The 25,147-nt window shown below is 40.1% G+C and overlaps 1 protein-coding gene across 2 annotated transcripts; it reads right to left on the bottom strand.

Annotated features, from left to right (window-relative positions):
- Positions 1-1,703: 1,703 nt before the first annotated feature.
- Positions 1,704-25,147, bottom strand: Cd55 (CD55 molecule (Cromer blood group)). 2 transcript variants are annotated; one of them, XM_041649085.1, is made up of 10 exons: positions 24,987-25,147; positions 24,225-24,410; positions 22,084-22,275; positions 20,279-20,378; positions 18,648-18,733; positions 14,644-14,832; positions 11,527-11,670; positions 10,132-10,212; positions 9,385-9,405; positions 1,704-3,048 (listed from the first exon to the last, which is right to left on the bottom strand). In XM_041649085.1, exons 1-10 carry the CDS (start codon positions 25,087-25,089, stop codon positions 2,987-2,989), a joined length of 1,164 nt encoding a protein of 387 aa, XP_041505019.1. In that variant the 5' UTR covers positions 25,090-25,147; the 3' UTR covers positions 1,704-2,986. The 2 variants fall into 2 exon arrangements, with proteins under 2 accessions (XP_041505019.1, XP_041505020.1); XM_041649086.1 differs by having other exon boundaries at positions 11,578-11,670.

Genomic DNA, 25,147 nt, shown 5'->3' with positions numbered 1-25,147 from the left:
CTGCAAAACATGGAATTGAAAATCTTTACTCCTAAAGTTGTAGGCTGGAAACTGTTTGTTCATTCCTGGCTGCCTAGACCACGAAATAATCACTCAGAAACTATATTATTTGCAATACTGTTTGGCCACTAGTTTGAACATATATATATATATATATATATATATATATATATATATATATATGCTTACTCTTATATCTTAAATTAACCCATTTCTATTAATCTGTGTATCGCCATGTGGCTGTGGCTTACCAGGTAAAGTTCCTGAACATCTGTCTCTAGCGGAGGCTACATGGCTTCTCCATGACTCCGCCTACTCTCTCTCTATATCTTTCCCAGCCTGGCTATATTCTGTTAAACCATTGGCCAAAAGCAGCTTCTGTATTTATTAACCACTAAAAGCAACACATGTACAGAAGGACTTTCCAGACCATAAAGTAAGCACACAATGCACTGTAGTCTGCTGCTGAGCCGATCATGCTGTGCCAGCATCCACAGTTCAGCCATGATGACCTTGATGTGACATTCCCCTCAGTGTGCTGGGACTATGTTTGGTTAATGAATAAAGAAGCTGCTTGGGTCTATCACAGCGTATACAGGAGTTAAGGCGGGAATTCCAAGCAGAGATAGGGGAGAAAGTAGGCGGAGTCAGTGAGACACTATGTGGCTCCCCAAGGAGAAAGATGGTGGAACCTTGCCAGTAGAACACAACTTTGTGGTGATGTACAGATTAATAGAAATGGGTTAATTTAAGATATAAGAGCTAGCTAGAAAGATGCCTAAGCAACTAGGCCAAGCAGTATTGCAATTAACATAGTTTCTGTGTGATTATTTTGGTCCTGGATGGCCAGGAATGAATGAGCAGCCTCCACCTACAACCTGACTTATCTCTCACTCAGAATCGGACCATGAATCCTTCCTTCCCCACCACCAATCCATTTCAAAGCTGCAGCTGAAGTATTCTATTCTGCACAGACGTAGTAAAACTGCCATCTATATTCTTACTCTGTAAGTATACAATCCTTCACTGTGAAACTTCAAGTGGCTTGAGCACAGACATTACGCTGTGCTTACATCGACAGCCTCAGCATTAGTGTAAGATAGTGTGTGCACATGGGTGCTCGGAGAAGTGTCTGCACAACCCAATTGCTGTAGCTTCTGCTACTCTAGGAAATACCAGGCAAACATAACATATGCAGGTATAAGTGGACATGAGCTTAGTCTCATTACTTTCAGGACAGCTTAAAGAATACCCCACCACCAGAAACCAATTCTGATGATGGTACCTTGATAGAAACATACACCTTTTGCTCCAATGCATGTTCAAGTCTTTGCATATGGAACTTGCTTTAAAGTATTTCAACATCAAGACAAAGAATACAGGCGAAACAATGGATTCATAATTGTTTTTAGCCTCACTGCATGTATATTACAGAACAGCCTACGAATAAAATACAACTGAAGATGATAAGATTATATTCAAAGCCTATATGTTAGTGTAGTCACCTTTAGGTGAATCAATAACAGAAAAAATATTAGAGGACAATGTGCCCAAGAAAGTACAATTTCAAAGGAGCTAAAAATAATTCACACGAGGATAATCAAAAGACAACATCCTTACTACTTAAGAAGATGAAAAGGAATCTCTTAGAAATCAAAAAAAATCACATTTAAGAAAGAAATTTCAAATATTACATGAGACAAAAGTGTGATTATTTATTTATTTCTATTTTAAAGAAAATATTTTTTATTACATATTTTGATATACATTTAAAACCAAGATGTTCACGAATATAAATAAGTATAAATAGATTTATCTTAATATTACAAAAGAATAAGATTCACAATTTGGCTATGAACATATCACTGCAAAATTACAGAATCTTTTCATGTAGCGGTTATGACTGCTCTGGACACTATTTATGACCAGTCAGTGAGGACACCTTCCTAAGGCTTTTTCACAGGAGAAAACAAAACAAGAAAGGATTTCCCTGAGAACAAAACTGCAGCTTATTCTTCAAAGTAATGACTCATATCTGTACGTTTGAAAGGAGATTAGTCTTCAACCAGCCCCTCTTCCTATGCTATCAACTTAGTCAAAAGGCTCAATGTTCTATCATCCATCCAAAGGCTCAATGTTCGTTCATTCTATCTATCTATCTATCTATCTATCTATCTATCTATCTATCTATCTATCATCCATCTATCTATTGATGATGTTTGTTTGTTGAGACAGAATCTCAGGTATCCCAGACTGGCCTGAAACTCACTAGGTAAACAAGAATGACCTTGAATTATGATCCTCTGGCCTTCTCCTCCCCTGTACTGGGATTATAGACGTGCCCTGAGGAAGGAACCCAGACAATTATGCATGGTAGGCAAGCTCTCTACCAAGTGAGCTACATTCCCCATCCCACTGCTGGTTTGTTAGGATGCTCTTCCTTAATAACATCTTGTCAACTCATATTCATGGAAAGTCCAAATGAAAACACCTTCAGGTAAAGGGTTAAACTAAGATGTTCCACGACTGTGGCAATTTTGCTTAGAAGAAAGAAGATTTAGGTTAGGGTCTTTATTCTACTTTTGCAGTCTCATTAGTATGTCTAGCTTTCTGTTTTCATTGTAAGCTGGAATAATATGATAGATCGAGCAAAAGAAGTGATTTCCCTTTCTCCAAACTCCCATTCTAAACATGAAAAACTCCACATTTTTTCATACCTTTAGAAAAGTAACTATTCAGTGTTATGAATTTTCTAGTTTTGAAATAAATTCGAGATACTTATGTGTATCAAGAATACCAGCCCAAGCAAACTCCTTTCTTCTTGGTTTGTTCACGTACCTAACACAGCTTAAAGACAGTGATAGCATGCCAAACAAAGAACACTATTCAATTTATTGTATCCATTCATCCTGGACATTCTAACAAACTAGAAGTACTCTCTCTGGTTGTATATTTTTTCTTCTTGACTCTTCTTTGGCTTAGCCAACTAGCCAATGAGTAATAGCATCATCGCATGCAAAACTGTCAAGGTTATTAAACATGTACGCCCTGAAAGTTAAAGGAAAAAAATTAAAATCAAAATGATTTTAAGTACTGATGATAAACATTAATTTTGGGGGTTGCTATGTGATAAAACACTAAAAGAATTGGCTATTAAGAACTCAAAAACAAAGGTTAACATGATGAAGTCAAAGGGAATAGAGAGCCTTCAGTTTACTTCAGTATGCCTCAGCAATTATGGAAACAAAGTACGACCACTCTTGGTTTTTTAGCAGCCAAGCTAGAGACAATGAAGGCACTCTGAGATTAAAGAGTCAATGAAAGTCCCCTGAACACTACATGTGAGGGAGAGGAAAGTTTCAAGAGGTTAAGACACCCAATAACATTTACATTAAGCTATTTTCAAATAAAAACATAATCTACAATCTATAAATAGTCATGTATCTTAACATGGATGTTTCTGGAACACCGAAAAGTCTCAAAGTCACCAAGCAAATAGAGAAAACACAAGATAAGCCAACCCATTTATGGTGGAAACTGCCGTAACAAAACCATTTTTACTAAGCCCTAAGTATCACCATTCCCTCTCTCAAATATTTCTGGTATTATGATAACCTAAAAATTGTAATATATGAGTACAAACAAGATGAAATGATATATCAGAAATTGATGCAAGGTAGGTGGTGGGAGGGCAAGGTAGAGGAGGGGCTTAAACCCACATGGAAACCTACTATTTATTGTGGAGGCTTCTAAAATATATACATATACAAAATGAGTTCAGATGGGTTTACCGTTAACTATTTCCAGGATAAATATTTAATTTACCCTATAACTACTGGGGGCATAGCAGGCTATCAAACAAAAAGCCCGGTTCTGGGTGTGGATAAACTGCTGCCATTCTACAGATGGATAGTTTATAATCAGATTACTCGGCAACAATAAAAACAGAAAGCCAGGGCAAATGCAGACAGTACGAGGGGCAGGTGAGTGACTCTTGTCGGAGACTTTGGCCGAGGCGTCTGCACCAGCAGCTTTATTTTTCATGTGATTGCATCCATTATTGCTATGCTCTGAATCACACTCTCAAATGCTCTGTGAAAGTTATGTCTTAATGCATTTGCTACTGTAGAATATAGAATATTTAACTGGTATTAAATGCCTGTGAAAACTACTTGCCTTTCTCAGCTCGCCCCGCAATATCCCAAGACCTAATAATGAGATATTTTTAACAAAAGATGGACTCCTCTAGTGGTTTAAATAATATTCATACACTTTATATACATTGTTGTGGAAGAATAGAAAATACTGCTCCTTTAAAAGCAGCCATCTCTTGGCATCTGCTATGATGTGAGAGACTGGTTCGAGGAAACCCCAATGATTCTAAAAATCTGCAGATGCCTAAGCTCATTCTATGAACTTGTATAGTAATTACAGATAAATCAGAATCTGTAAACCTTTAATAAAAGTATGCACACAGACTGGAGATGAAGCAGTTAAGGCCACTAGCTTCTTTTCCAGAGGATCTGGGCTTAATACCCAGCAAAGATAGTTCACAACCATTTGTAACTCTCGTCCCTGGGAACTTGATGGCCTCTTCTGGTCTCTGCGGGCACTGATGGCATGAAGTTTACAGACATACATGCAGTACAAACACCCATACGCGTAAAACAAAACAAAAAAGAAAGCATGGATACTGTTCTTAGATTAATGAGAACAAAAAGAGATATAGAGGGGGAAAAGAAAAATAGTCTGAGGTAATCATTAAAATGGGCAATTTAGTAACAGCATTATATAGTAGTTACTCTAATTAGTTAACTGATTAAAATAGGCAGGAATTAAGTCAGTTTAGAAGTAACTCAAGTGTACATAAATTATTTGATTTCTGAGTAGTTAAACCTCCAAAATAAAATAGGATGAATTTAAATTACTGCACTTGACCACAGGATATGAGAGCCCATGACATTCACAGTTAGTATGTACATTCAAAGCACATCAGATATTTCAAATAAAACTGGCTTTTCCTCTGTTGCTGTCTAACATTTGGATGTTTGCCGTATGTTTTCTTTTATTCTCTTTGCAGGTGATCATCCTCAGTCAAACCCATCAGGTAGATATGCATTTTTACCATCTTAAAGATGAAAAGGTCAAACGACTCCAAGCCCCAGCCCGTAAACAGATCACTTGGGATTCAGGCAGGCAGCCAGAATTCAGAACTGGTCTGGTTGGCTACACTTCATGCCTACATACTGTGTGGAAATCTGCTTAATCACAGGCAATTTCAACATGTAATGAGACACTTTTTCCTGGATTTCTTCACTTCTGTACAATGCACAGATATTACCATTAATTAAATTGAGTAGGACAAAAAAGGAGCAAATCGCTCATGTATCGTGAAGAGAGACTTTGACCTTACAGTCATTTTTCTTTGAAATGTCATTGCTATCCTTAAATATACTTGGGGACCAGGCAGGGCTGTCCCTTCAGGGCAGTAATTATAAGGAAAAGACAGCATCCAAAAAAAGAATCGAGCTAAGGCAGCTATTTACTGACACAATATTCAAACCTAGCTGGGAAAAAAAAAAAAACTAAGAATAAATTTTTTAAATCATCAAAATTTCTTCTCACCCTAATTTTTCATAGTGCTAAAAATGACTAGCATTGGGATATAAATTACAACATCAGCAGCAACAAATCCTTGAGAAGGGAACTCTGGTAACACAGAAGTACCAGCAATGACCTACCCTGGAGTTTTAGGATGATAACACACAGCAGTGAGAAGGCCAGGTCAGAAATAAACAGGAGAAATGAATTGCATTTTTCATGTGGTTTCCTTATGCCAGAGACCCAGTAATAAATACTGCACGTCACTCACTTGTCTTCTTGGAAGGAGAAACGAGTAAATTACTTGACCCGTCCCAGTGCCTCAGTAGTAGGGCCTCATGTCAATGGGAGCAATGGGCAGTGTGTCCACATACCTTTGCTCCAATTTATGCACTCTGCTTATCAGTCAGTGGAAGGTGCTGACAAAAGATGCAAATTTAGATCTAGAAGGTTCCTGGGAATTCCCTCACATTTGGTAGGTAAATATTTTGAACCTCAGGGAAAAGCTATATACGTTTTATAAAGAGGCTGTTTGTGGTGCCCATAATCAAAACATGGTGTCCCCATGGGGAAGATGCTTGGGGGACTACAGAGCAAACAGCATTGACTTTGCCTACAGCGTATGCTTGTCAGGGCTCTGCCACTGCGCGCACAATCCCATCTAGGTTCGGGATTTACCTTACTACAAGAGCCCTTTGGGGGGAACAACAGCAGAGGGAATTTGGTAAGCACCCCACTACTTTCATAGCCTGGTTTGCTGCTGTTTGCTTAGTTCTGGTCAGGGTATGGAAGGCAGGGTCTTGCACACAGTGGGCAAATGCTCCACCTGCTGTCCCCTTGCATCAGCCTTTCCTCCCTTTCCTTTCTGCCCTGCTCTCTGTCCCTAGACTCCACTCGTTTGATGTGTACTCCAAAGGGAACTGCAGAGAACAAGAGAATAGCAAGCAAAGCTGACACTCAGAGACGGATGTGTCACAACTTAAGAATCAGAGATTCCCACAACAGGGGGACTTTCACAGCGTCTCACCTACTGTTTCTTTAACTGATCCCCCAGCCCCACACTATTAGTTGAGAAAGACAATTAAATCCGGATTGCTCAAAAGTTTTGAGTTTCCCTTCCTCTCACAAGTTCTTATTAATCTCATCATTTCAATGTCTAACTTAGAATTTGAAGAAAAAAATGAAGATAGAAAATATAAACATGAATCTGAATGTCAGGGTGGCAGAAATAAAAAGCTATTTCTAAAGCATGAATCAACACGTGTATGCTCAAATCATCAAGATTTTTGTTTATTATTGTTGTGCATTGCAACAATAAAAACCTTACTTTTAACCCAAAGTTCAGGCCACAATTTTGATGGCTCATAACATTTGGATGAAATATTAGATATGCTGGAGAGACGGCTCAGAAGTGGAGAGCAAGCAGTCCTCTTGTGGAGGAGCTAAGTTCAATCCCCAACACCCATGAGTGGCTCACTACAGCTCCAGTGGATCCAACACTCCTGCATTTATGTGCGCAAACCTACACACACATAATAATAATAATAATAATATATGCATGATTCTTAAAATATGTGGAATTATTCAAAAAACTGTATATCAGGTGAGGTTCTAATTAATATACAGACTATCATTTCCTGGCTAAAAATCAGTCAGACATGTTTCTGCCAACTGATGTTCCTTAATTGGTGCTTGTCACATCGTGTGGGCTTGCCCCATCTTTTCACAACGTCTCACTTGTGAATCTAGCAGCATGAGATGTGATCCATCACGAACAACTGAGACTTCAGAGTTTAGATTTGGAAAAAACAATTTTTATATATGTAAAAGTACAGGAAAAATATTTTTATATGCAAAAAGTACAGGCATATAGATAGAATAAACTGATTTACAGTGTGTGGGTGGAATTAGTATTTCATGTGTGGTGATAAATCAGGGGGAAAATGCCTGAACAGATTCTTAGCAGAGGAAGACAAGACAGAGATGGGGAAGGGACTGACCCTGGCAGAGCCAGTGTCAGAACCTTTAAAATCCACACCAGTGGCAATTCTAAGCCAAATTAAAGAGATCTAATGATTTCTACATTCACTTAGAGGAATTAAGTGGGGAAAATTGCAAATTTTCTAGTATATTACCATATAACCTGCAAAAGCATTTTCCCAGGGATAAAGTGTAATGATATATACACATAAAAACTTCCCAGGGACACTCACTTCTCTGTACACCCACTACAAATTAAGTGAAAAACTCTTCCAATTGTCTATAAAGAAAAAGAATGAAGGAATAACCATCCTCTCTGCAGTGCGGGAGGTAATGACCTGATTCAAAGGTAAATCTATGAAGTAACACTTTTGCCAGCTATCTGACTGCAGGAATGAGTTGTCAAAACACAGGTAGATCCCAACACATCCTAAAGAAAGTTTTCTGAAAAGAAGTGCACACACTTGAAGAATTCCAAATGTGAACAAGAGATGAGGGGTGCCATTCATCAGTAGAGCTTTTGCCTGATATGTGCAAGGCCTGAATTGCTTTATATTAATTACATTTATCTAAAAACATATGAAATAATAAGTATTTCAAATCTCCACAAAGACAACGGAGTAAGTAACAGAAACTCAGGCACTGAACTCACCACTTCTACAAAGCATTAAATAAGAAGATTTTTTGTTAGTTTAGAATATATTTATTTCTCTATAAAATATAAAATGAACACAAGCAATCCCACCCGCTGAGCTACTTCTAATGAACACAGACCAAGTGTGGCAAACACTGGTAAAAGTAACAATAGAAACCACGTCTCCACTTTCAGGTTCATGTCCCTTAGCTGACACATTCATGTATGAAATAGGGGCATCACTGGTAAGCACACAATTTAAAAATAAACAGCTTTTCATAAGCGGGTATTTTCAGTTGCACATTACTTCAGGATGCTACTTTGCTATATTGCTACTTAACAATTTTTCTTACCATTTTGTTCAGGGGTTTGTTGACCTTGTTAATAAATAGCAGTAAACAAAACTGTACAAAGAAAAAACCTGAACAAATGCTAGGGAAATTCAACACAGATGTTTTTACCCTCATTGACTATATCAGCATTAAGAACATATATTTGGTTTTGTTTGGTTTTGTTGTGTTTCAAGACAGGGTTTCTCTGTGTAGCCCTGGCTGTCCTGGAACTAGCTCTTGTAGACCAGGCTGGCCTTGAACTCAGAGATCCGCCTGCCTCTGCCTCCTGATTGCTAGGTTTAAGGGCGTGCGCCACCACCCAGGACAGAATATATTTTAAGAGAACTTTGCTGAAAACGATTATCAGAGGTGGAAGGAGCTGGCGTCAAGATTGAGCCCTGTCACATCTGGACTATAACAGATCTAAAACTGGAGTTTAGATCAAAAGTTTAAACAAGAGCTGGTTAATTATAAAGCTCTTGGGATAGAAACTGCACTGACAGCTGCTCTTATGCTTCTTCTGTCCCTAAGACAACATAGTGACACATTGGGCGGTCAGGGCTACCCGACTGACTGGCCAAAGGATCTGAAGCTGTCCTACGGCTTCCTTAGAACAAGAACACTGTTGGGAATATGACGGAGCATACCGGGTGCCTAAAGGTGTCCACAAAACACGCTGGTAACATGTGTTTACCCAACTTCCCTTCGGTGCCCATAAACACCGCATCTTTATAGTTTTCCTCAGACAGTTAAAAGATAAAATTCTCTTCCACAGATACTGATTAGGCCTCCCACAGTGATGGCAATTTCTTTTAATTCCCTGGGAGTCAAACTTACCATATATAAGATGGTCACCACCTAAAAAATAAAAGGGGAGAGGAATACAGTTATAAAAGTAAACATTTTCACCTTTCATTCATTTGCTCACAACTTAATAGATGTATATATTAGTCAGCTATATACAAACTTTCATAAGTTAAAAAACCAATCATATATATATATAATAAACACAATTATACATTGTTTACTTCAGCATAAGCACTAATATATGAATCTATTGCCAATGTCGATATAAGCCATGACAATTCTAGAATGCCAAAACAAATATTTACATTTATTGTTATGTGACTTGATGACAAGAAACAAGTTTGAAAAGCTTGAATAGAAAATAAATGGCAATATAATCTATGATCAAGAACTACCAAACCAAGAATGGAGGCACAGGCCTGTAATGGCAGCATTTGGGAAGCAGACAGTGGGTATCAAGAGTTCAAGATCATCCTGGGATACATGATAAGACTGTCTCAAAAAACAAGAATAAAAACCCATAACAAAAACTGTCAGACACTCAAGTCCCTTTCCACAGATCCTAACAAAACTCAAAACTACCATATTAACATCTTTATTATATTGTGTAGTGACGTCTACCATATCAACATCTTTATTATATTGTGTAATGACGTCAAAGCACGACTAGGGACATTGTAACCATAATTAGTTGGAGACTATGGAACCCTGAAGTCTTAAATTCCCACCACAAAACATTAGACCTGCACACAGGAAATGTGAACAAAATCAGCTCACCTGAGGTAGACCTTTCTTTCTCTTTAGTTGTTCTTATTGGATGATGTGTGGTTGTCTTGGTAGCAGGTGCACGCTGTGTTGCTGTAATACGAGCAGAAGTGAATCTTTGTGTAACAATCTGGAGACCCTTGGTGTGAAATGGGGGCTTTCGTGTGGCTGGAGGATTCTGTGTGAATGAAGATTTTGCTGTGGCAGATCTCTGGGTTGTTTGTGCAGTCTGTACAGCAGAAGAGTTAGCTGTGGTAGGATTCTGAGCTATTGGTGGGCTCTTCACAGATACAGAATTTGATAAGTGGGGTATCTGAGCTGTTGCTGTTTTTGTGGCTGAACCTTTTGCTGTGATGGATTTCTGTAGAGTTAGTGAGATGTCTGTAGCTGGGACAACTGTTGTATTAGTTTTCTGAGGTGTTGGTGGGATTTCTGTAGCTGGGACATTTGCTATGTTGGGTTTCTGAGGTGTCGATGGGTCTTCTGTAACTAGGACATTTATTGTATTGGGTTTTTGTGGGGTTGAAGAGATTTCTGTTGCTAGAACATTTGCTGTGTTGGGTTTCTGAGGTATCAGTTGGTCTTCTGTTGCTAGAACATTTGCTGTGTTGGGTTCCTGAGGTATCGGTGGGTGTTCTGTAGCTAGAACATTTGCTGGGTTGAGTTTCTGAGGTGTCAGTGGGTCTTCTGTAGCTAGAACACTTGCTGTATTGGGTTTCTGAGGTGTCAGTGGGTCTTCTGTAGCTAGAACACTTGCTGTATTGGGTTTCTGAGGTGTCAGTGGGTCTTCTGTTGCTAGAACACTTGCTGTATTGGGTTTCTGAGGTGTCAGTGGGTCTTCTGTTGCTAGAACACTTGCTGTGTTGGGTTTCTGAGGTGTCAGTGGGTCTTCTGTAGATAGGATATTTGCTTTGGTAGGTTTTTGAGGTTTGGGTGGAACTCTTGTACCTTGAACATTAACTGGGGTGGGTTTCTGAGATGATGGTGGACCTCTTGTACCTGGAACATTAACTGTGGTTGCTTTCTGAGTTGTTTGTGGACCTCTTGTACCTGGAACATTAACTGTGGTTGGTTTCTGAGATGTTTGTGGACCTCTTGTATCTGGAACAGTAACTGTGGTTGGTTTCTGAGTTGTTTGTGGACCTCTTGCACCTGGAACATTAACTGTGGTTTGTTTCTGAGATGTTTGTGGACCTCTAGTGCCTGAAACATTAACTGTGGTTGGTTTGTGAGATGATGGTGGAACTCTTGTGCCTGGAACATTAACTATGGTTGGTTTCTGAGATGATGGTGGACCTCTTGTATCTGTAACATTAACTATGGTTGGTTTCTGAGATGATGGTGGACCTCTTGTATCTGTAACATTAACTGTGGTGGGTTTTTGAGATGATGGTGGACCTCTTATACCTGTAACATTAACTGTGGTGGGTTTCTGAGATGATGGTGGACCTCTTGTACCTGTGGTTGGTTTCGCAGATGTTAATGGAACTTTTGTAGTTGGAACATTAACTGTTGTTGATTTCGGAGTTGTTGATGGGATCTTGGATTTCTCTGTAAGAAAACAATGCTAAGTTAAAAAGTAGCTAAATACTGTTGACCAAGTAAAGCTTTCCTAGTCATTCCTTGCTCAATGACTATTCTTTGTCTCCACCCACAAACCCCTAGGCAAGACTTTTAGGATATCAGTCCTTATTATGTCCCTCACAATGCTGTGTCATTTTTATTAGTGCATATTACTGAACATAGCAATGAGTTTCATAACAATAATCTGACAAATATGACCTGTGTTCTGATAATACTCCCCACCCCCTCAATCTCCCACTGGTCCTGTGCATTCCCACTCACAGCCTCACTTTACATGAGACAACTGAAACCAGTATACTAGGTAAAATAAGTCAGACCCTGAAAGACGAATATTTCAAGATTTCTCTCAATTAGTGAGTCCTAGATTTTATAAAACTGCCTAAAAGTCCTATATGTAAGAAATGAAATTAGAAGCTACATCAGTTTTTCTTGGATTAATTATACCAATATATGACTAAAGAGATTTACACCAATACAATATTGCAGGTTTTAAGCTTTTCTTCTGTATTGAGAAAAACCACAGAGTTGGAATAACATCTTACCATGTGACAGATAACACATTTCTCCATTTTCTCCTCAAAGTTATCTTCCTCTACTTACATCAAGACCAAAGAATGCTTTTCTATAAAAGCGATGCCATTAGCTACTCTGTCCACTGTCTTCAGAATGTGTTAGTAAATGCATAGAATTGTTCCTCCCTGCTTGCCTTTGGGGAGCTTTCACCCAGCCCCTTCCAGGAAGCACTAAGTAGGGCTGGACTGGGCAAAATCTTTGACCTCTCTTAGATTTGTCAGCCTCAGCTAAACAATGGGGGTACAAACAGGCAGGCAAACTGGATCAATATACTACATATTCTCCCTAAATCATCAGAATATCCCCTAAAGTGGTATAAATATGTGTCAACTTTAATACACTAACAAAAAAATGTAAAATAATAAAATTCCAGGCAGATTATATGCCATCACCATGGAGGACGGTCTAAGTAAGTTACTGTACACTTGCATGCCTGTCCCTGAAGCAACTGATTATATCTACCATGATGTCCTGCCCACTAGACACAAGGTTCTAAGGTTCAGGTGGTATATGCATTTTTCATTGCTTTTATTTTTTTTTAAATCTATGTCACACGCTGCTCAAAATCCCTGCCACATAGCACAGAATCTCCCAGGCCATCACACAGTGATGGTGAGATTGGAATAAGTTGCCTTTCTGTAGCAGCTATTTTGTTTTAAGGCCCTCATACATACGTATAAATTATCCTTTGTTTCACTAAATTATTATTTCAAATAAAAAGTATTTATAAACTCCCACTGAGTTTACAGTTTCCGGGAACTTCCTAATCAGCATTTTGTAACTGATGCCCAATCTAATTCCGCTGTGGTCAGAAAGAAGGCTATGAATAAGGCACCAGGGCTGAGGCCAGCAGATGGTCAGTTTTGGTAACTGTGTCCTGGAAAGGACTGATCATCTTTCATTATGGGGTTTAACTCTTCCATGAAATCTGCTTGACCTTAATCACTGGGGCTCACTCTCCTCTCTTCTTAGTGATCTTTTCCTTTTTTTCTTCCTTTTTATATTTTAGTTATAGGAATAGGTATGTGGAATTCTCCAATGATGACTATATATTATTCTGCTTTTTCTTTCTGTCCATTCAATATTTTTGGTACTAATATTAATCTTCTAAACAAGAGACGAGAAGCAGGAGGTCATTCAAAGGAAATACCTTCATGGTAAAGTGTCTAAGGGTTCGGCATTGATTATTCAACAAAGCCTTGACCCTTCTCTGCATGGTGCCTTGGGTACATTGAAAGGAATTCAGTTTTCTATACCCAAAGTTCTGAATGAGTGGCAGCCAGTTTTTGCACTCAGATTCAGGTTCAGCATCAATTGAGATAGAGTGACTGAGATAGCAAAGCACAGGTTTTAAGACAACAGGCCAATGTCACTATACATCAGGAACCTGGGCCGCACTCTGACTTTCTGCAGAGACCCCACTACTCTGTTAGTCTTCCGTGCATGCTTAGTCTTCCTGGGCTTGGTAGAAGAGGCAGCTTGGCTCATGGTCTCTGATGTTAGGAATAGGGCAACACCCAGGTGAGTGACTGACGCTCTACTCTAGGTGGTCCTTTACCCCAAAGCTCCACAAGAGACAACAAAAAGAACACTGAAAATGGATCAAAGCCCAACTGAGGAGCCTACAGCCCAGGGCATCTGGTAAATATTAATTACAAGTGTGTCTCAAAGAGTACAGGATGTTGAATTCTGACAATCATTTGGAGGAAAGAGACATTTTTACCTTTTTTCCAAGACAAGGTTTCTCTGTATAGCCCTGGTTGTCCTGGAACTCACTCCATAGACCAGGCTTCTGCCTCCCAGGTGCTGGGATTAAAGGTGTGCATCCCCCCGCCTCCCCGCCTTACATTTCTATCTTTTACCAGAAATCTTTTTAGTTGATTGGTTGGTGTAGGAGTTCCTTCTGACTATGTGTTGCTTTCCTTGGTTGAATAAAGAAATTGCCTTGGCCTTTTGATAGAGCAGATTTAGATAGGTGGAGTAGACACAACAGAATGCTGGGAAGAAGGGCAGTGTGGCAGACGCCATGAACTTCCTGCCTGAGACGGACATAGGTTAGACTTGCCGGTAAGCCACAATCACGTGGTGATAAACAGATTTAATAGGAATGAGTTAATCAAGATGTGAGAGTTAACCAAGAAGAGGCTAGAGCTAATGGGCCAGGCAGTAATTTAATTAATACAATTTCTGTGTGATTATTTCAGGTATAAGCTATCCGGGCAGCCGGAACAAGGGGCCCTACTCATACAATTGGTGAGTTAAATAACACATGATTTTACTTGTTTTAAAAACCATCCAAACAGTAAGTATGCATAAATATACACTAAGTGAGAAAGTGTGTATACAAAGACGAATATAGCACGTTACCTATGCACTGTGGTGCTGGGCCACTCCATTCTCCTTGATCACCATTCAAGGTACAATAAATGGAACTGTTTCCAACCAGGATGAAGCCTTTGGCACATGTATAGGTGACAGAATGTCTATAGACGTAAATTTCACTTTCTCCTCGCATTTCTCCATTCTTAATTTGTGGTGGATCTAGACAATGAATTTCTTTAAAGAAATAGAAATATCTTTTTAAATAAAGAAAAAAACTGTTTTTATAAATGAGACTAAAAGATGCTAACATTTTTGAAAAATTAAAATCAACTTTTTTTTTTTTTTTCTGAGCTCAGCTTTAGCACAGAAGGGACGCTGACAAATGCCTATTAGAATTGTTCTCAACCTGTGGGCGGCAGCACAAGGGCTACATTCTTACATCTAGGGTAAGGGATTTTAATCTGAGACCTTACACAGGGCAGAATTACAACCAGTTCAATTAAAAATAATAAATAAATAAATAAAGTGCAAGCTATGCTGTAATGGTTATACTGTAGAAAGATCCCTTTCTGATAGTTATCCTAATAGCAAGACCAATGGGTTTCGTGTTCTTTAGCATCAGTAAGTGAATCAAGAAAACAATATATTTCCGTGTGCACATCAAATTAAACTGCCTTAAATGTACTTAAGCGGGCATAGGATACTAGCAAATTCATGATACATTTTAAACTAAGCAAGAACCACCCACTGGATCAGTCCAAGCATGCTAGGAGAAACTAACACATAGCACTGTCCTTTGAGACCAGCTTGGGCTACAGTTAGATCCTGACTCAGCAAAGTAAATATGGAAAAACCTAAGTGCCAAAAAGCAGGCAGATAGTGTTTGTCTTCAACGCCACTAGGAGCTTAGATCTCTAAGTGCTCAGACATTCTGATAAGCTTGAAGAAGGAAAAGACAGGGAACATCTGTGTTTCAGAAGCATCACCCTGGGCAGACTATGAATGAAGTAGTAATGAGGTACAAGGAAAGCCCATTCTCTAAACCCTGGGATTCTACCTACTGAGGTTCCTCCACAGACCCCTCATTTAAAAGGTGTGCGCTGCCCTACTGTGGCTTTCTTGTACTAACTGAAGTATCTATTAGGACTAGTGAATGTGTCCAGTGACAGCCTGTCCTACCACCAATTCCTGCAGTATAGGACATACTCAAACGTCAAGAATCCCCTGTGCCAGTTCCTCCTCCTGGGTTCTTTCTGCTAGCTCATATTCTTGAGGGCAGTCTTTGTTGGTAGTGTGCTCATTTCTAATGCAAAGGACAAGAAGTCAGCATTAAGTTCATGGTAGACGCGGCTCGAATGTATAAAATTTGCTGCATTCTTATGTGTGCCAGAGGATCCATGAGCCTCACAACTGTAGCTTTGGGGCTATGGGTCATTTTTAATATTCAAACGTTGGTCTTAATAATGTTAGGAGTAGTTCTCAGTACAAGAGTCCAGATGGAGAGAAGGAACACAGAAGGGAGTAAGACACAGTAAGTGCTTCCACATATTGTGGAAGTAGTAAAGAAAAATACCTTAAAGAAGCTAAAACAAAGAGAACAGTCTGGGAAGACAGTCATAGTAGAGAAGCATTGATCAAAGGTGAGCAGGTACCATCAGTCAACTGAAATTAATCCAAAAGAAAGAAATAAAGTAACAACAGTGAGAGAGGAAAAAGAGAGAGGAAAAGAGTGAGGCTTCATTCAGTCAAGACTGCCCCCTACCCATGCCGTGTTGGCATTTAACTCAAGACGATCCTTGAATGTGCCCATCACTGCTCAAGTCATTTTCCTCTGACCAGACTCACACTGGAGACCGGGAACCCTGAGCCATCTAAGTACCAAGGCTGCACAGTTGAACTGTCACCACCTAACAATTCACCTCCAGTCAACTGTGATGAGCTACGCTTCAGAGGACTCCGTCTTCTCTAAGGGGCTGGCCATGCGCCAGCAAGTACATGAGCAACACAAATTGGACCGGGTGTTGTTTTTTTGAGGGGGAGGGCTGTATGGGTGGGAGGTTAGATCTGGGAGGAATGGGAAGTGAATGTTATTGGGGTGCATTGTATGAAATTTCCAAGTAAGTAATAAAAATACTATGTTTGTGGAAAAATAAGAATATACTTTCCAGTTTTTCTTTAGGTGATGTCAAAACAAAATTTTAAAAAAGTAATTTAATGTGGAAATCAAAAATAGATTCTCACACTTGGGGTTACAGGAATAGGCAATAACACTGGCTTGCCCAGGTAAAGGGATTTTCCAGGGGAATGTGGCTATCAGTAGCTGCCGATGGGGAGGTGGCAGAGAGTCAAGAAAACAAGGGTGTTCACCAGAAAGAGCAAAAAGAAAACAGGCTGTTGCTTAGGTGCACACAAACAGGAAGTGGGCTTTCTGCAAACATGTCTGTACTAGGGTACATTCCTGACGGGCACTTTTCTGTGGTCCTATGGCAGCATCTACTCACAAAAATACTGGCTTCAGCCTCTGAACCTCCTACCCAGGCTTTAGGCCAGGTTGTCTGGGCCAACAAGCTATGTATTCCAGCTCCTCCTCGGCCTCATCTTTTAGTGTCGTTACAAGGGCGTTTACTATGAGTGGGAAATAACAATGGTAGTGAGTGGAAATGACATGGTGGGTTAGCAGGGTGGGCCACGATGGGTGTGACGGGAGTGGGCTCCTTGACAGCAGGCTTCCTATGAGCTGTTTCATGGCAACTGATTCCAACAGAGTGTCAGTCCACAAAGGACTGTCTGTTCAACTTTCCTCCTCCTAGTAACACCACACACACACACACACACACACACACACACACACACACACATTTTAGAAGCCATTTGAAGAAGGTGAATGATGTAGGAGGGTCATCTATCTATCTGTTAATAAAGAAAACTGCTTGGCCTGATAGGTCAGAACATAGGTAGGTGGGGAGGACAGAACAGAATGCTGGGAGAAAGACAGTAGAGTCAGGCATCGCCATGAAGCTCCGGTCCGAGATGGATGAGGGTTAGAATCTTCCTGGTAAGCCACGACCCCAGGGTGATACACAGATTACTAGATATAGGTTAAAGCAAGATATGAGAGTTAGCCAAGAAGAAGCTAGATATAATGGGCCAGGTGGTGTTTAAATGAATACAATATGTGTGTTGTTATTTCAGGTGGAAAGCTAGCCCTGTGTGAGCCAGGCAGGACGAAAAGCAGGCCGGTTTGCCTCATCACTACAGGTGTAAGTTAAGTATCAAAGGAATGAAGTCTACATTTATTTAAAAATGTCTGGGGCTTAGTGGGATTTAGTGGCCTCAGCATACCTGAGGACCAGAAACCTAGCCCTCAAACAAATGAACAAACTGCAAGCATTTCCCTTCTCTCAGTTTTTAAAGAAAGCCATGTCTCTAATGGACCTACCTACAGGTGACTGGATATATTCCTTTATGATATTATTTCTACACTTTGAGAATTCTCGAGGGTAGGAATGGTTTCTTTATTACACAATCTTATTCCTCTAATGATAAAAACGTCCTATTTAAAACCTTCTAGAAAATTATCTCAGCTGACAACCAACTCTAAAAAGATTCAGGTAGGCAACACTGGGTCTTACAGGAGGAACATTTGTGGTAAAAGACCTAGATTAAATGCCTTGAAGTGACACACTTTTGAGAGATGGAACCATGGGGACTCTGAGGGGCATTTCCTTCTATGAAACTGGGAGCTCTCCTGCTTCTCTGATTATTAGAAGGAATGGTTAGATAGCAAATGACCAAGTATAATATAAACCAAAGTCAGTTCTTAAATTCTTAATGAAATTATCCTGTAGTTAAGGATATTAATGCTAAGAGCTAGCTTTAGGAGGACTCCAATAGCTGATAAATTAAGAAGTCTGTCATTAGTAGAGACACTGAAAAGTTGGGGTGCCACAAATATAGACTGTGAATAATTCTTAAATGAAAAATAATTGATTTCTTTAATCCTTTGGCCCCACAATGTGAGGACTCGGGCTTTTAAAAAGGGAACATACCTGCGCATTCTGGGAGTGGGTCACTCCATTCGACAGTATTTCCCATAATGTAACAGAAGGCAGAGTCTACACCAATTAGCTTGTACCTAAAGGAGAAGGGAAGGCTGCTATATTCAGACACTTAAGTCTGATTTTTTTCATTCTCCAGAACATCATTTTAAAAGATTGAGTATACCAGAAGATGGAGAAAAAAATGACAGTTGATAAACATATCCATTAAAATTTAAAAGAAAACTGTTTAGTTCACGGAAATGATATTGAAATGGCAAGACTTCCAGACATGCAAAATGCTCTGTTAGCTTACTGTATAGAAAATACTTACATGAAAAAAACCTTCTAAAATCATGTTTGATGAAACCCTTTATTCTAAATTCTAAAAGAACAGGCTTCATGAATAACAGAGTGCATTTATATTTAAAGGGTTCATGGCGCAGCATGGCCAAGGGCTTACACTACGGTAAACTCCTGACCCCATTGAACCTCTGTTTAATAAAGGCAGTGGCAAAGCGCTACTACCTCTTTCCCTGTCTTAAAGTTGGAAATGCATTTGCTTCGTTTTTAAGAAGACGTTCTGAGAACTTTACACATGATTGTAAGGAGTTTTGATCAGCCCCAAAGGCACTTCCTCCCGCTTCCAACCCCTCCTCTAGTCCACTAGGCCCCCTTCTCCCCTAATTCCATGTGCTCCTCGGGACCCACTAAACTCAGTGCTGCCTCCACCTGATATAAAGTGGGGAAGGAGGGCGGCGACCCAGCTTGGAGACACAGAAATGAATTGAAGTTTCCCACTGCCTGAGACCCTGATGGCATTAGTTAAAGAACTTCCTTGTTCTACCTGCAGATCTAAAAAAGCCTTAGCGACCTTCTCTAAGGAGGGCGTCTTCACACTCAGCATTTAAGCCCATGACCTAACAGTGTGTCTGCATACAGAAAACTCAGATGCAAATTAACATTTAAGTCAGTTTAAAATTGGCTTGATTTTGAACACTTTAAGGATTGTTAATTTTGTATCATCGACAAATTTCAATCGTTTCTTCACTAATCATATTTAGAATTACATACGTATTGGAATCTAATAATCTAGAGACGTTAGAAGTATAAAAATCTTTTCCAGGTCCACATTACTAATACTAAATTTACAAATAGTTTGTGGCAAGGGTTCTTTGGGAGAGGCATTATGTCTTTCCACTTCTTTTCCATAGCTTTCATCTGGCATTACATGTGTGTACATCGCTATGAGCATTTACATGCATGTGCATCGCTATGCGCATTTACACGCGTGTGCACTGCTATGCGCATTTACATGTGTGTGCACTGCTATGCGCATTTACATGCGTGTGCATCGCTATGCGCATTTACATGCATGTGCATCGCTATGCGCATTTACACGCGTGCGCATTACTATGAGCATTTACATGTGTGTGCATCGCTATGCGCATTTACACGCGTGTGCATTGCTATGCGCATTTACATGCGTGTGCATCGCTATGCACTGTTCATATCACCCCACTCTCATCTGGGGGATTATTTTGCTACCAACTAGTGAACAGGTCACAAATCTATCAGTGTCTACTGAACTCCTAATTTGTTGTCACTAATTAAACACAAAGCTTTAGTGTGATGAAACTTACCCTGTATTGCATGAGAAGTATATTTCTGAACCAAATAATATGTCCGTTCTTATGTCGATATTACCATTTTGCAATTCTCCAGGATTAGGACATGATCTTTCTAAAAAGAAAAAGAACATTTTTTTTTCCATTCAATTACTAGACATAAGTAAAACACAAGTCTAACTGTACTGAATATGTTAATGGAGTAAGTGGTAATAGTAATCATATATATGTGTACACACACACAATGCTAACAGTGAGTGGGGAAGACACGGTCTTAAGGGAGCAGTGATGAGGAAAAGGAAAGATCTACATGGAATGTGACAGCAGAAGGACAGGAGACCCGGGATCAGGAACCAGCAGGAAGGTGAGACAGTGAGAGCAGAATAAGACAAAGTAAAATGAACCAATGTATGAAAATACCACAGAGAAACAAATGAGTTCCATTAGAACTTAAACAAAATTTAAATGGGGGAGGAAGTAGAGAGAAGGCTGGGCTGGTAATGTTCTTTCCATTTAAGGGCGAGCACCTGACGTTGATCGACGGGACACACATAAAAAGCTGGCCATGGTATCAAGCACTTGGCAGGCAGAGACAGACGGAGCCCTGAGGTTCACTGTGCAGCCAGTCAGGCTTCTGTGGGAAGCCCCAGGCCAATGACAGATCCTGTCTAGATATAAGGTGAACAGTACCTGAAGAATTTCACCCAAGGTTGTCCTTTGGTATAAAAGTGTACACACACACACACACACACACACACATACACACACACACACGCAAGCAAAAAGAAACCTGTACACACATAGAAGCAGATACAAAAGAAAATTAAGGGCCTGGGGAAATGTCTCAGCAAATGAAGTGCTTGCTTATTGTTTGTGTCACCAGAATCCACGTAAACAGCTGGACACAGTGACACACCCTGTATTCTCAGGGATGATAAGAGGGAGACAGAACCCTTTTAAAAGACAGCGGGGAGGGAGGGAGAGGACAGCATGGGCTATGCAGCGAAGTTCCAGGCCAAAGTACCTCAGGACTGACACCTAGGGCTGTCCTCTGACGACAAACACATATACCATAAACATGTACAGTCATACCTACTTATGGGCACATACATGCATGCATGAAAAACATACACACACAAATAATAATATTTTTATGAAATAATCTGCACCTTGAATTTACATGATTTTTACTTTCTAAATATAACATAGGACAGCGGGAAAAAAGAAATATGAGACCCATACCCAAAATCATTCTTTAAGCCACTGATAATTCTAACCCTTACATTTTTTAAATTTTACATTCATTTTTTTGTTGCTTCAAAAAAGCAACATACTTAGAGTGTATCATCATTTTAGGTAACCTTAAGTAAACACGAAATCTTTGCGTAAGTATTCCTATTATGTAAACAGTTGTCTAATTAAAAAAACCACTCAGCTGGGCAGTGGTGGTGCACACCTTTAATCTCAGCACTCTGGAGGCAGAGACAGGCAAATCTCTGAGTTCAAGGCCAGTCTGGTCAGACACAGAGAAAGTTTCAGGACAGCCAAAACTACACAGAGAAACCCTATCTTAAAAACAAACAAAAAAAATCATAATTATTTGAAGAATCATTTATATATAAATAATATATATGTGTGTGTGTGTATTTCCAGCACAAACATACAATATGTATGTGTATATATGTGAATATATGCACCTGTGTACATATAGGTATACATATATATGTACACATATGTATACACACATATTTCCAGCATAAATAGAAGAGATATTTCCACAAACACAGATGATTGGGATTAGTTATTCAAATTATACTCACTTTTACAAAATTCAGCAACTGTGGACCATTCTAAATTATCAAGACAAGTTGAATTGCCTGACAGTGAAGTTACTTTTCGATATCCTGGCCGACACTCATATTCCACAGTGCTACCAATTGGGAAATAATTCAAATTCATATAATCCGTTTTGAGGGATGCAAAAGTCACTCTTGTTGGAGCATTACAGCTTTCTAAAAGGATTAACAAAGTGTCAGAAAAAGGAACAACACAGATTGTAAAATAATCGACATCTCAAAATATCTGGCAGTTAAACCACCCCCGTTTCATTTAGCTATTTACTTATTTTTTGGTATGGATCCTTACCTCTTTATATATTCATTTTTAAATAAATATCACTGTGGTATTTGCAGTATATCAAGTGTTTTCACATGATGCCTTCATTTCCCGGCTACTAAGTATCTGTTTCCCCATTAATTGTTAATAATAATAGGAATAAAAATATCTTGTATTTATTGAATATTCCTAAGTGATTTACACACACTTACTCATTTACTCTTACAGCAGCCCTTGGTAACGATGATGAACCAGCTGTACATCAAGTGTGCACCAAGTGTAAACAGCTGGAGCAATGAGCTCTAGCAAGGCAAGGAGTAGAGTAAGAAACCGTGGCTCAGTAGTCCCGAGGCCCAAGCTTGAAGCCTGGCTTTTTGGCATAAGAGATTCTGGTCTTGTGCATATTATTTACCTTCTGGTAGAAGATTTCCTCAACTTTGAAACTGAGAAAAGTCCCCACATCCATAATTCATGGGGTGACTTGAAGGTTTAGGTGAAGCAATACTGAGGAAGAGTTACAAACTCTAAGGCGTGGTAAGGGCTGATGGCTTTCTTGCCCTCAATAGCGGCTGAAAAGACAACTGCAAAGTCTCTTTCACATATGGGTTCAAGAGTTCGTTTTGAATGATTCTGAATTTACTGTAGCTTCTCCCAATTCAGGTCGCTCAAAGGCAGCAATCCAGTCTTTTATCTTTACTTTTCTGAGGCCACAGAATGATATTCTGATCCATGATGGGCCACATACATAAATGTGGTTCCTGCAGGTATGTAATGGAGCGAACTATTCCTGTTGCCTAGCAACACTGCAGCCATCCTAATGTAATTTCTTACTAACATGTTTGCACTGGTGCTGGGGACAGCAACCGGGGTCCATGAAATTAATGAGGGTGGAGCACATCCAAACACCCAGGGTAGATAACGTTTGGTAGGAAGTGTGTAGGTTCAAAGTCCTGTTCTTATCAGACTATACTTTTATTTTTATTGTTATTTTAGAGTGTAAAAAGATGAAAGGGGGGATGCCAGGTAGGTTATAATTACAGACACTTGAGAGGCTGAGACAGGAGGATTTTGAGAGTCCATGAGTTCAGGTCAGCCTGAGCAAAATACAGTCAAACAAAAAATAAAAAAAAATACGGTTAAAAAAAACTAATGCTAGTGGATTACTTTGTAAAGAAAATTAGCACAGTCTCGATGTACAATGTCTGTAAAGACTAAGTAGTGGGCACTAATGCCTTAAGCCCTGAGGGCCACTCCTCTCTCCCTGACAATTGAGCTACAAATGCCAATGCAATTAGCAGAGGAACACAGGCTTAGAGTGACAGGACAGGCAGCAGGCAACACCAGGGAACCCGGGTGGGCAGACACCACTCAGTTCTGAATCCCTGTACTGTGTTCAGATACGCCAGAATCACCTACAAACTGTATCTTAAAGCTAACACAAGGCTATATATGTACAACAGATCTTTTTAGAGTAAGATCTTAAAATGTCTCCCAAGACTTGTACTCTCTACTTAACAAAATGAAGTTGAAGAAGGCAGATCACCTGGGTGTGTGTCTCAAGGTACTTGCCAAATATATTCACATATAATTTACTCCCTGAACAGGACCTATCGTTTATTTTCTCTATTAGCCCGTGCCATAGAAAGAAAAACTCTTAATGAAGAAGCAGGACCTGCTATAGGAAGTACCGCCTTCAATTAGCTGGAGTGTGAACTGCCAACACGTATACTCTGGGGGTTAATAATGCTAGAAAACTATCAATTACCAGTCACTCCAAAGAGGAGTAAAAATAACCTCAACGAGATACACAGTCCATCACATTTCTACAAAGAAATGAAGAACTTACTATTACAGAATGTGTCCGGACTCGACCATTGACCATTTTCAAGACAGAACACTGTGTCTTGCTTGTTTGGAATTTTTTGATAGTCTTTATTACATGAATATACCACAAAACTTTCTTTGGGAAAACTGGTTTTTCCATCCACCTCTGGCGTGGCGTTAGGTATTTCTGGAGGTGGGCCGCAGTCACCTAGGATGATGAGAGCAGAGGTAAAGTAGATAACTCCCCCCCCCCCCAGGATTTTCTTTCCCCACACCTGGAATAAGGAAAGCAGCAATGACTCTTTACTTCCTCCCCTTGCTCAACCTTCCCAACAGAAACTTGCAATGCCTAGGCGCTCTTCAACACAACACAAAATTAAGTGAAGAGTAAATATTCCATCCCCCTAAAGAAGAGGTTCAGAATGTCCTCAAAATCCACGCGGATACCGCGGCTAGCAAGTTCAGACACCGGAGTGTGTGTTGCCAGACGCTGCTCGCCGCTGGACTCTCAGGGGCAAAGATGGTCCGCCATCTGCCCTCCACCTTAAGAATTAAAGAACCCGAAACAGGGCTGGAGATTCGCACACAGCTCTCTCTTTTAATTTTCTCCCGGTCTCGGGTAGCGGGATCCAGTCTCAGCCCTGACAGTCCAGCACTCCCGCCTGCCAAGGGCACCTGCTCGCGGGGTCCCCCAGTTACGGGGAACAATGCCTGATGAGCATGCGCGCGCCTGGCCGGCCAATGCTCAGTCTTAGCCGGTGGCGCCCAGCTCTGGGCCACTCACCCAGCACGGTCGGGGACAGCAGCAGCAGCAGCAGCGGCAGTGGCAGCAGGGACAGCAGCAGCGGTGACGGCGGCAGTGGCGAGGACCGAGTCCCTGAGCCCATTGCCCCAGGTAAGAGTGAGAGAGAGTCCGGCTGCGGCTGGACCCGTTTCGCGCCGCGG

This window comes from Microtus oregoni, unplaced genomic scaffold (genome assembly GCF_018167655.1).
Source record: "Microtus oregoni isolate MIOR12 unplaced genomic scaffold, Mior012 000003F_ref0000135, whole genome shotgun sequence".
Classification (NCBI taxonomy): domain Eukaryota; kingdom Metazoa; phylum Chordata; class Mammalia; order Rodentia; family Cricetidae; genus Microtus; species Microtus oregoni.
Note: the sequence above shows the minus strand (reverse complement) of the source record. Positions and strands in the feature narration are given on the sequence as shown.